Genomic DNA, 12,547 nt, shown 5'->3' with positions numbered 1-12,547 from the left:
TAGTTAAAAATTTTTTTGAACATGACCAAGTGAGTGCAATGTAGTATTTAATTAAAAAAAAAAAAAAACTTTTTTAAATATAAGGACAGCTACGGCAGATAATATGGTGTCACATTGCCACAATGCTTTTTTTTATCACTTACACATACCAAACATAACAAAGAAAGCATTTTCAAAAGTATGTCAGCCAGTAAGTCCCAACACATCCAGAAAATTTGTAAAGCCTTTCAATAGCTTTCAATACCACTGTTTGCACAGCTTCCTCAGTTTGTGATCACTTTAACCTAAAATTTATTTGTTTAATGCACCAGAAACGCTTGTAACAAAATTTATCTTTTCTAGTGTTGGATTCTAAGTAGAGTACTTCAACATTTATTACAGCAGCTAAAGAAAACAATATACTAATATTTGAATCACATTTGTGGATTAAAAAAACACGAGGTTTCACTTGCTGTGATTAAAGTAAGCACAAACATTTTAAAGCTACAAAACGTGTCAATGCACAATATGAACATACTTCTTTATTTTTAAACAAACAGCAACCCAAAGTAAAGGTGCAAAAGAAGAAAGACTGCATATAGCACCTATTTCAAAAAAAGAAGTCCTTGAATGCAATCTTTTAATTTTGCCAGTACAGTTATTCATTATTAGATATGATTCCTGATTGAGGAGATATGCAAAAATATATAGTAACAGTTTTATTAGTCCAAATGAATAGTTCCTTTGTCTATGTAAGTGTTTTTTAGCCCAAGATACAACTGTGTAATGTGGTACACATTTTTTTAAAATTTAAAAACAAAGTCCCAGATACTGGGTTGGGCACAATGGTTCATGCCTGTAATCCTAGCACTTTGGTTTTTGTTGTTGTTGCTGAGATGGAGTTTTGCTCTTGTTGCCCAGGCTGGAGTGCAAAGGCACGATCTCGGCTCACTGAAACCTCCGACTCCCAGGTTCAAGAGATTTTCCTCCCTCAGTGTCTCGAGTAGCTGCGATTACAGGCATGCGCCACCACATCTGGCTAATTTTGCATTTTCAGTAGAGATGGAGTTCCATCATGTTGGTCAGGCTGGTCTCAAACTCCTCACCTCAGGTGATCCACCTGCCCTGGCCGCCCAAAATGTGGGGATTTCCAGCGTAAGCCACTGTGCCTGGCCTAATCCTAGCACTTTGGAAGGCTGAGGCAGGAGGATCACTTGAGCCCAGGAGTTCAAGACCCTGGTTTTCCTATAAATTATGAACCACTATATGGAATAATGTTTAATATTGCCTAATATATGTTATAACCAATTTACAAAGGCAATTTCAATCAGAAAGCATTTTACTGTCAGTCACCAATGCTTCATGGAAAATTTACAGTCACTTAAAAGGCCACAGGCATTATTCAATCTTTAGAAAAAAGAAAAAGACTACTGGTTGTTTCACCTCCTATTTAAAATTTTTTTCTTGGAGAGAAATGAAAGTGTAATTTGTTAGCAACAAAGTAAATAAATCAGTCACAGAACCAAAATATGATTCAAATAAAAAAGATTAATAGAAAACTGTACATTATGTTTTCTCTGTCTTCCTCTATAGAGAGAGAATGGCTGGAAGGGGAAAGCAGAGAAAAGCTGGCTAGCAGAAGCTTGTAATAGCCTCAATAGAAAGCTTGGAGAATTTTGGAAAACTTGGCAAGAGACTTAAACGCAGATTATTTTATTTTAGAGAAATCTGAGATCAAATTAAATTAAAAGGAGACATTCCTCCAACTATAATTATGGTATGGTTTAGGAATAATAGGATACTAAGAAACCCTTGAAAAGGATTCACAATTGGACCCAAAAGAAAATTTCTGGGGCAAAAAACCTGGCACAGTTAGATATAAAGCATACTGGTATAAACACCAAAGCAAATATTTCTGACCTGGCTGATATGTGGTTTACTACGATAAAACTTATTTTTACATGCCAGTAAGGAAAACAAGCACAAGACAAGAACATGCATGCAGCTAAGCTAAAGGTTGAAAGAAGATTAGAAATGCATAATTCCCTCCACTCACTTGTGATATCATAAACAACAACTGCCACAGTGGAGTCACGAATGTAGCTAGGAATCAAGCTCCTGAACCGCTCTTGACCTGCTGTGTCCCATAATTGCAATCGTACCTAACAACAAAATCAGTCAAACAAGCAAGAAAAATAAGAAAGGTCAACCCGTTGCAATATACCTACTTGTGATATCGTAAACTACTACAGCTGCAGCAGAATCACGGATGTAACTGGGAATGAGGCTACGGAAACGTTCCTGACCCGCAGTATCCCACAGCTGAAGCCTGATCTGTGAGATGGGAAAAAATAAATAAAAAAAAAAAAAAACGAAACTAATACTAAAAAGAAAAAAAAACAATGTTTTTTTAAAAGGGAGAGGGTGGGAAGGAAGTAGAAAGAAGACTCATGCAAGAGGTTGCAGGGAGTGAGGAACAAAAATAACACAAAACTCCTTTTTCAAAAGGGAGAAATATTAAAATTTTACGTACTCCGAAGGTAAATGACTGGAAAATGCCACCGGGAAAGGTTTCACAGAATCAGAAATATGGCTTCCCTTTTTCCCTACCTAAAACCTATTTCAATCCCTATGCCTTCCAGGGGTCAAAAGTAGACTGCTGATGGTTAAACAGAACAAAAAAAACAAAACAAAACAAAAAAAAAACTAAGGTAAATGTCAATGAAAGAAACAGCCTAAGCTATCAGAGTAAAGGAATTAATGCTTCTTTGAAAGCTTCTCTTAAGCTAAAATGTGTCTCTTTCCTATTGGGTCTAGAATACTTTAAAACTGGGTCTTTAACTACTGTGTTTGTATTTCTCCCATACATTTCTCCCCAGAACATGTGCGTGTGTGTGTAATGTAAAAAAAAAAAAAAAGAAGGAAGACCTTTTGCAGCCCTACATAAAAATTTATCTACTATCTCATATCTATATTACAGGCGCGAGCGTGTGTGTGTGTGTAATGTAACAAAAAGGAGGGCCAGGCGCAGTGGCTCACGCCTGTAATCCCAGCACTTTGGGAGGCCGAGGCGGGTGGATCACGAGGTCAAGAGATCGAGACCATCCTGGCCAACATGGTGAAACCCCATCTCTATTAAAAATATAAAAATGAGCTGGGTGTGGTGGCAGGCGCCTGTAGTCCCAGCTACCCGGGAGGCTGAGGCAGGAGAATGGCTTGAACCCGGGAGGCGGAGCTTGCAGTGAGCCGAGATCACAACATTGCACTCCAGCCCGGGCAACAGAGCGAGACGCCGTCTCAGAAAAACAAAAAAAAAGGAGGAATACCTTTTTGCAGCCCTACATAAAAATTTCTTTACGTACTATCTCATATCTATATTACAGGAAGAAAGGCCTGAAAACAAGCATCAAGTTCTTGCATCATGACAAAGTCATTTCTAAGCTTTCAATTTTCTTTTTTTTTTTGAGACAGAATCTCATTCTTGTCGCTCAGGCTGGAGTGCAGTGGTGCGAACTCGGCTCACTGCAACCTCTGCCTCCTGGGTTCAAACGATTCTCCTGCCTCAGCCTTCCAAGTAGCTAGGATTGCAGGCACCCACCACCACGCCCGGCTAATTTTTGTACTTTTAGAAGAGATGGGGTTTCACCACGTTGGCCAGGCTAGTCTCGAACTCCTGACCTCAGGTGATTCGCCCACCTCGGCCTCCCAAAGTGCTGGGATTAAAGGCGTGAGCCACTGCACCCGGCTGCTTACAAATTTTAAGAAATGACATGCTATATATCAAAACATAAAAGAGAATATTCAGGGAAAAAAAAACACACACAAGAAGTAACACTGGAAACAAAATAATGTTTTTGGGTGCAGGTCTCAAAATACTGCATTTAAGATACTCACTATTTAGGTGACAAGAATCTCTTCAAGGGGTAGTGGGCTAGAATACAGATTTTACACTATATTTAAAGAAAACATTCCAAAGGATGAAAGACAGAAATCCAACAAATAAATACACATTACTTTTTTTTTCTCCAACGGAGTTTCACTCTTGTTGCCCAGGCTACAGTACAATGGCACAATCTCGGCTCACTGCAACCTCCGCCTCCTGGGTTCAAGTGATTCTCCTGCCTCAGTCTCCCGAGTAGCTGGGATTATAGGCGCCTGCCACCACACCTGGCTAATTTTTTGTATTTTTAACCGAGACGGGGTTTCATCATGTTGGCCAAGCTGGTCTCAAACTCCTGACCTCAGGTGATCCACTTGCCCCAGCCTCCCAAAGTGCTTGGATTACAGGTGTGAGCCACTGTACCCAGCTCACATTATTTCTTTTTAGTCAGTCACTTTGACATGCATCCTATCCTGACAAAAAAATACTGAAGTTCACAAATTGAAATCTTACTGAATGCCTCAAGAGTGGTATTTAGAAGGTCTTTAGCAGCTTTAATTTCTTCATAAAATTCTCCTTTAATTCTCTGTAAAGTTCTTTGTTTTCATTTTTCCAAATCAAGATAACTGCCAAGTACTACTCACTCAGTAATAAGAGTTTTTCTCAACAACTGTAAACTATCTTTGGTAACTCTGCTAAGTACTTCTTATGGTGACAATCATTGATTATTTTGATCACAGTTTTCTAACCTGGAATGTTGCAGAAAATTGCACACTGAAAATATTACTCACTGTTCGATCCTCCAAGTACATGGTTTTTGATAAAAAGTCAATGCCAATTGTTGCCTGTAAAACAAAACAAAGAAGTTAACAAATAATAACTGTTTAATGGTGGCCAGCAGTTTAGGATTCAAATGGGATTCATTAATTGTGGAAGAAATAATGAATAAACAAACCAATACAACATAGCCAATTAAGGACAAATAAAACTTCCAGTGATAACACTTTCCACGTATTCAGCACTTGCTTAATATTAGAGACTGTTTTAAGCTTTTTACATGATCATCTCTAATCTTTATACATTCCTGCCAAGGAGCTTATTCTCATCCTATTTTTCTCATTTTACAAATAATAAGATAATGGCAACTTTGGTTTAAGTATTTGTATTTGAACTTTAGTTTGAGTATCTGATTGCTCCCCATTCAGAATGGTGCGTATCTGCCCCAAGAGCAGTTTTATAAAATATTGTTGATGTAAACAACTATCTGCTGTCATGACCTCCTACATAGTGGTTTGTCAACTGTCCTGATGCCATAGACAGCCAGAGACTCACAAATATCATAACCTTCCATAAGAGACATGATTTTTCCAATATAAAATAAAAGTCATTAGGTAAGGAAAACAAGTTTTACTGTGTACCACACAATGATAGGTTCCTTCTGTGGTGAAAACACATGTAAAATTCTATTGCCTGGCTGCTATTTTCCCTATCAAGAGAAAATGGTGAAATAATAAGAGAATAGAAAGAAGGCAGACTAGGAAAAAGAGGGAAAAAAAAGTATACAAGTTAAAAAAGAGTCCAAAATTAATTAGGGGAGATAAATAAAAAGAATGGAAGAAAGACAAATGACCCCAGAAAGAGGATGTTGATATGGACTCTATTTTAGAAGTTTAATCACCTCATTAATAAACGTTTGTGTGCACATATACTATGTATGTGTGTGTGGGTACATACATACTTTTTCCCTAAATATCTTTGTGCCATATTCCTTAAAACAGAAACTAGTTGAGTCTGTGCATTTAAAATATGAATCACTAAGAATTTTAAGTTCCTAAAAAACAATCAAAAACTAGATCAGAAAAGTGGTCCATCCAGTTGGGGATTTTATTTCTGCTGGCAGAAAAATAGAATTCTGTGTGTGTCATAGCTGAGTTCTCAAGCGATCTGATGGTTTTATAAGAGGATTTCCCCTCTCTTTGCTCTGTGCTTCTCCTTGTTGCTGCCATGTGAAGAAAGACATGTTTGCTTCCCCTTCTGCCATGATTGTAAGCTTCCTGAGGCCTCCCCAGCCACGCAGAACTATTAGTCTACTAAACCTCTTTCCTTTACAAATTACAGTCTCGGGTATCTCTTTATTAGCAGCGTGAGAACAAACTAATACATGTGTCTCCTTTAATTTCTCCTGGCAGTGTTTTGTATAGTCTTATGCTGTTTGTTAAATTTGTTCCTAAGTATTTTATTCTTTTCTGAAGCTTCCGCAAATAAAATTTAAATAAAATGTTTTTCTTTCTTTCTTTTTTTTTTTTTGGAGACAAGGTCTCACACTCTGTTGCCCAAGCTGGTATACAGGGGTGTAATTTTGGCTCAGTGCAGCCTCAACCCTCTGAACCAAGCGATCCTCTCAAGTAGCTGGGACTACAGGTGCATACCACCATGCCCCACTAATTTCTGAATTTTTTTGCAGACAGGGTTTTGCCATGTTGTCTAGGCTAATCTGCAACTCCTAGGTTCAAGAGATCTTCCCCACCTGGCCTTCCAACATGCTGGGATTGTAGGCATGAACCACTGCGCCCCACCTAAAGATAATATCTTTATATGACAAACCAATGTAATGTTGTTAAGTCTTTACATGTTTTTACATATATTCAAGAATGAAAGGTACAGTAAATTATATAAACTAATTATCTACTAAGTGCCAATTTATACACATTGCCTCATTTAGTTCTCATTTATTCATTCATCCATTATTTATTTAGAGACAGTCTCGCTCAGCTGCCTAGGCTGGAGTGCAATGGCGTGATCTCAGCTCACTGCAATTTCTGCCTCCTGGGTTCGAGCAATTGTAGTGCCTCAGCCTCTCAAGTAGCTGGGATTACAGGCATTCACCACCAAGCCCTGTTTTTTTTTTTTTTTTTTGAGACAGAGTCTTGCTCTCTCACCCAGGCTGGAGTGCAGTAGCACCATCTCGGCTCACTGCAAGCTCCTCCTCCCGGGTTCATGTCATTCTCCTGCCTCAGCCTCCCAAGTAGCTGGGACTACAGGCGCGTGCCACCATGCCTGGCTAATTTTTTGTATATTTAGTAGAGATGGGGTTTCACCATGTTAACCAGGATGGTCTCGATCTCGTGACCTGATCCACCCGCCTTGGCTTTTCAAAGTGCTGGGATTATAGGCGTGAGCCACAGCGCTCGGCCAAATTTTTGTATTTTTAGTAGAGACGGGGTTTTGCCATGTTGGCCAGATTGGTCTCAAACTCTTGGCCTCAAGTGATCCCCCCACCTCGGCCTCCCAAAATGCTGGGATTACAGGCATGAGCCAATGCACCCAGCTTGCTCATCAAATATTTATTAAGCATGTACTTGCAAATACTGTGTAAGGTACTAGAGACAGAGTGATGAACAAACATGCAGTTGGTCTCTACTCAAATTAGCACATTTAAAAATCATGTAAACCTGTCCATATTCATCAGAAACATTTATTGAACTCTATTCCTTCCTAATACTGGGGGGGGGGGAAGAAAGATTTTATTTATTTACTTATTTATTTATTTTTATTTTTATTTTTTTGAGTGATAGACTCTTGCTCTATCACCCAGGCTGGAGTGCAGTGTGGTGATCTTGGCTCACTGCAACCTCCGCCTCCTAGGTTCAAGCGATTCTCCTGCCTCAGCTTCCCAAGAAGCTGGGACTACAGATGTGCACCACCACACCCAGCTAATATTTGTATTTTTTAGTAGAGACGGGGTTTCACTATATGTTGGCCAGGCTGGTCTTGAACTCCTGACCTCAAGTGATCCACCCACCTTGGCCTCCCAAAGTGCTGGGATTACAGCCGTGAGCCACTGCGCCTGGCAGAAAGAAATATTTATTGATTGCCTACTAGTCAACATCATTAGGAGCTAAGAATCCTGTGGTAAAAGAATAAAAAGCAGACAAGAATCTATGCCCTTACAGAGGTTACAGTCTGCTAAGACAGACAAACAATAAGCTAATTAAGTAAAATAGTATGTTAGAGAGTAGCATAAGAGAAAAAAACCAGGAAAAGGACGATAGAAATTATGGTATGGTGTCGATATTTTTAGATAGGATACTCAATAAAGGCTAAGAAAATGACTCTCACCACTCCTACTCACATATCTATATACTGTAAACCAGTACCCTGCATTTCAATATATGAATTTGGTTTTTTCAGTTACATAAATAAAACACCAAAACCTTTATGTATGTCAATTCCTGTACAGTAAATATTTCTAACAAATAGGTTTTTAAAGAAAAAATTGAACTGTTTCTCAAATTCCATATAAACACTTATGCATTTCTCATTCACTCTGACTTAACATAGGATTACTGCATATAGGCTGCAGAAAGTTCACACTCAAGAACAGCTCTGTAAAGCATGTAAAACAACAGCATTTCAAAAGGTTATTTCAAAAGCAAAGAAAAAGATATCCCACTGAACACTTCATTTTCTCTTCCATGACAAAAACATTCACTTGAGAATATATTAATTTGAACATCAAAGTATATTTGTTAATATACATAGGCAACATCACAAAGTTGACTGAAAGTAAATTTTACAATATATAAGTCAAGAACAGTTCTCTCTTCCTCCTCTGAAAATAGCAAACTGTGACCTACAAATTACGCAGCTAGGTAGTACTACAAAGGCCACAATCATTATCATGCTAAGATCATGTTTTCCTAAATGTATTTCTTTATAGCACTTTTGACTAGATTAATAAATTGTTTGATTAACTGTTAATTATCCAACTTCTCCCCACTAGAAGTTCCATGAGAGTAAGGTTGGTATGTTTGTTCACTGCAGTATGCTATATACCCAGGATGCAGAATAGTGCCTGGTACATAACAAAAACTCCAGGTAATAAAGAATAATGAAGGTGTTGAGAATGAAAAACGCCAGAGAAGATAAGATTTAGCACAGTTAGGGACTGGCTTTTGATAGGAAGAGGGCATTTACTACAGTATACTGGAATGAAAGAGGATTAGTAAAAATACTGTTACATGTACACAGACGAGGTGGTAAGAAAATAAAAAAGGGCATTCCTGTCTTATACTTCCCATTTCTTTCTTTCTTTGTTTTTTTTTTTTTTTGAGACGGAGTTTCGCTCTGTCGCCCAGGCTGGAGTGCAGTGGCCGGATCTCAGCTCACTGCAAGCTCCGCCTCCCGGGTTTACGCCATTCTCCTGCCTCAGCCTCCCGAGTAGCTGGGACTACAGGCGCCTGCCACCTCGCCCGGCTAGTTTTCTGTATTTTTTAGTAGAGACGGGGTTTCACCGTGTTAGCCAGGATGGTCTCGATCTCCTGACCCCGTGATCCGCCCGTCTCGGCCTCCCAAAGTGCTGGGATTACAGGCTTGAGCCACCGCGCCCGGCCACTTCCCATTTCTTTAAGAAGCAAAGTCTTCAAAGTAAGGGTCGAAGAAGAGTGGTAAAAGTGGTAAAGTTCGAGTTTGAGGAGTATGGAGTTAGTATGAAATAGTTACTCCAAAGAGTGCTTGGTAAAACTGATAACCTAGTTGACACTAGCAACATTAATGTATTTAAGAACCAATGAGGAGAAATGAGATGACTGGATTCATAACGCGAATTTTGCCAGGCATATGTGATTGAACCAAAGAGAAGTGTACTGGTGTGTTTTCACGCTGCTGATAAAGACATACCCGAGACTGGGTAATTTATAAAGAAAAGGAAGTTTAATGGACTTGCAGTTCCACATGGCTGAGGAGGCCTCCCAATCACAGTGGAAGGTGAAAGGTTCTTACGTGGAGGCAGCAACAGAGAATGAGAGCCAAGTGAAAAGGATTTCCTTTTATGAAACCATCAGATCTTGTGAGATTTATTCATTACCACGAGAACAGTATGCTGGAAACCACCCCCAATGATTCAATTATCTTCTACTGGATCCCTCCCACAACATGTGGGAATTATGGGAGTTACAATTCAAGATGAGATTTGGGTGGGGACATAGCCAAACCACATCAAGAGGCTAGAAAGTTAAAGAATTTCCCATGAAGTCTAAGCTAAAAAAGGAGAAAGGTAAGACAGAAGACACAGGACCAGATATTTACAAACAACATGGAAGGGCCGGGCGTGGTGGATCATGCCTATACATCCAGCACTTTAGGAGTCCGAGGCAGCCAGATTGCTTGAGCTCAGGAGTTTGTCATCAGTCTGGTCAACATGGCAAGAACCTGTCTCTACTAAAAATACAAAAAAGGCTGGGCACGGTGGCTCACGTCTGTAATCCCAGGCCGAGGTAGGCAGATCACAAGGTCAGGAGTTTGAGACCAGCCTGGCCAATACGGTGAAACCCCATCTCTACTAAAAATACAAAAATTAGCCAGGTGTGGTGATGCGCATGTAGTCCCAGCTACTTGGGAGGCTGAGGCAGGAGAATCGCTTGAACCCAGGAGGCAGAGGTTGCAGTAAGCCAAGACTGTGCCACTACACTCTAGCCTGGGCGACAGAGCAAGACTCCATGTCAAAAAGAAAAGAAAAGAAAAGAAAAGAAAAGAAAAGAAAAGAAAAGAAAAGAAAAGAAAAGAAAAGAAACGAAAAGAAAAAAAAAAAGTCCGGGCGCAGTGGCTCACGCCTATAATCCCAGCACTTTGGGAGGCTGAGGCAGGTGGATCACAAGGTCAGGAGATCGAGACCATCCTGGCTAGCACAGTGAAACCCTGTCTCTACTAAAAATACAAAAAATTAGCCGGGCATGGTGGTGGGTGCCTGTTGTCCCAGCTACGTTGGAAGCTGAGACAGGAGAATGGCATGAACCCGGGAGGCAGAGCTTGCAGTGAGCCGAGATCGTGCCACTGCACTCCAGCCCGGGTGGCAGAGTGAGACTCCGTCTCAAAGAAAAATAAACAAAACAAAAAGGCATAGTGGTGCACACCTGTAGTCCCAGCTACTCAGGAGGCTGAGGTGGGAGGATCACTTGAGCCTGGGGGGACGGAGGCTGCAGTGAGCCAAGATCACACCACTGCACTCCAGCCTGGGTGGCAGAATGAAACCCTGTCTTTAAAAAAAAAAAAAAAAATAGAAGAAAATTAAAATAAAAATAACATGGAGGAATTAGTGGGTTGAAGGTTTTGATGTGAACCACTGGAATAGAAACTATTATAGTAAAAGTACCTGAATTAAAAAATTGGAAGGATACAATATTGTGGTCTGAGAAAAGAATATATGATTTTTAGAGAAGGTTTGAGATTATGGAAAAGTACAGGAGGCTAGTAGACTGCCTAAGTGACTATTATAGTTGTCTAAAATGCCGACAGGTTATAATGAAGAAGAGAACTATGAAAACAAGTGCTATTCAAAGAAAGAAATAAAACAATCAATGTTGTTCTCAATGGTAAATGGTAATAATCACAAAAGAACAGAGCTTGTGGCCAGGCGTGGTGGCTCATCCCTGTAATCCCAGCACTTTGGGAGGCTGAGGCAGAAGGATCTCTTGAGCCTGGGATGAAGACCTAGGCAAGATGGCAAAAACCCATCTGCACAATAAAAATTTTTCTTAATTAGCTGGGAGTGGTGGCGTGTACCTGTAGTCCCAGCTACTTAGGAGGCTGAGGCAGGAGAATCCCGTTAGCTCAAGAATTCAAGGTGGCAATGAACTATGATCATGCCACTGCGCTCCAGCCTAGGCAACAAAGCAATACTCCATCTCTTAAAAACAAACAAAAAAAAGAATAGTTTTTTTTTTTCCCCAAAAAAAGAATGGAGTCACCATCCATAGGGATTATGATTCTCACTTAACGGATGTGAAAATACGGATTCTGAAAAACTTAATAACTGATCCAAACCCATCCAACTACTAAATGGTAGAACTAAGACATAAATAAAGGTGCTTCCAACTCTAAGGCTCATTACATAGCTTTCCTAGAAAAGAAATGCCCATGTGTTTGTTTTTCAGGAAGATTCAATTCAGAAGCCATATTCCTGAAATAAATACTTCAAATGTGGAAAATACATACTAAGAGGATTCAGATTTTAAGATTACCCTAAAAGCTTTCTGAAAATAAAATGGTTTGATGATAATCAAGACCGCAGAAGTTAACGACAGACTTAATCAGATTAACATTTGCTATATTACAAAGACAAAGCAATTGAAATCAAGTTTTTTTCCTTAATCTATAAATGAGAAATGAAATCAAGTTTTTATGCTAACTACATTATAATACATATAAAATGGATAAGTAGATTAAGAGTAACCTGTTTTCTTTTTTTAACTTAAAATTTTTGTTAATTCATTTAACAAGGCAATTTGAATCTATGCTCCCCGATTGTCTAAAAAAATCTTTTCAAAGAGTTAATACGGTAAAAGATTTACAATGTGCTGAGTGCCTCAAAGTACTTGCTCTTAAGATTACTAATTTATTCCTTTTAGTTTGTTTGTTCTTTGATTTTTTGTACTGAAGCTGTGTAGGTTGTGAGGGCAGACATCCTTACTTGTTCCTGATCTTAGAAAGCATTCAGCCTTTCATCATTAAGTATATCAGATGTGGCATTTTTACGGATGCTCGTTACCATTTAGAAGTTTCCTTCTAGCCGGGCGCGGTGGCTCAAGCCTGTAATCCCAGCACTTTGGGAGGCCGAGACGGGCGGATCATGAGGTCAGGAGATCGAGACCATCCTGGCGAACACGGTGAAACCCCGTCTCTACTAAAAAA

General features: G+C 39.5%; 1 protein-coding gene across 3 annotated transcripts in view; it reads right to left on the bottom strand.

Moving 5' to 3' along the window:
• RAB6A (RAB6A, member RAS oncogene family) overlaps positions 1–12,547 on the bottom strand; it is a 105,770-nt gene that overhangs the window by 54,368 nt on the left and 38,855 nt on the right. Inside the window, exons 3-4 of one of the 3 annotated variants that reach the window (XM_017894429.1) lie at positions 4,651–4,704; positions 2,208–2,313 (exon numbers count right to left, since the gene is read on the bottom strand). In XM_017894429.1, the coding sequence (XP_017749918.1) occupies positions 2,208–2,313; positions 4,651–4,704 (160 nt within the window). Of the gene's footprint in view, positions 1–2,035; positions 2,142–2,207; positions 2,314–4,650; positions 4,705–12,547 lie in introns of all 3 variants that reach the window. The other 2 variants (XM_017894428.1, XM_017894430.1) reach the window with 2 other exon arrangements.

The sequence above is a fragment of the Rhinopithecus bieti genome, unplaced genomic scaffold (assembly GCF_001698545.2).
Source record: "Rhinopithecus bieti isolate Rb0 unplaced genomic scaffold, ASM169854v2 scaffold_21412, whole genome shotgun sequence".
Classification (NCBI taxonomy): domain Eukaryota; kingdom Metazoa; phylum Chordata; class Mammalia; order Primates; family Cercopithecidae; genus Rhinopithecus; species Rhinopithecus bieti.
This window is presented reverse-complemented; position numbering and strand designations above follow the sequence as displayed.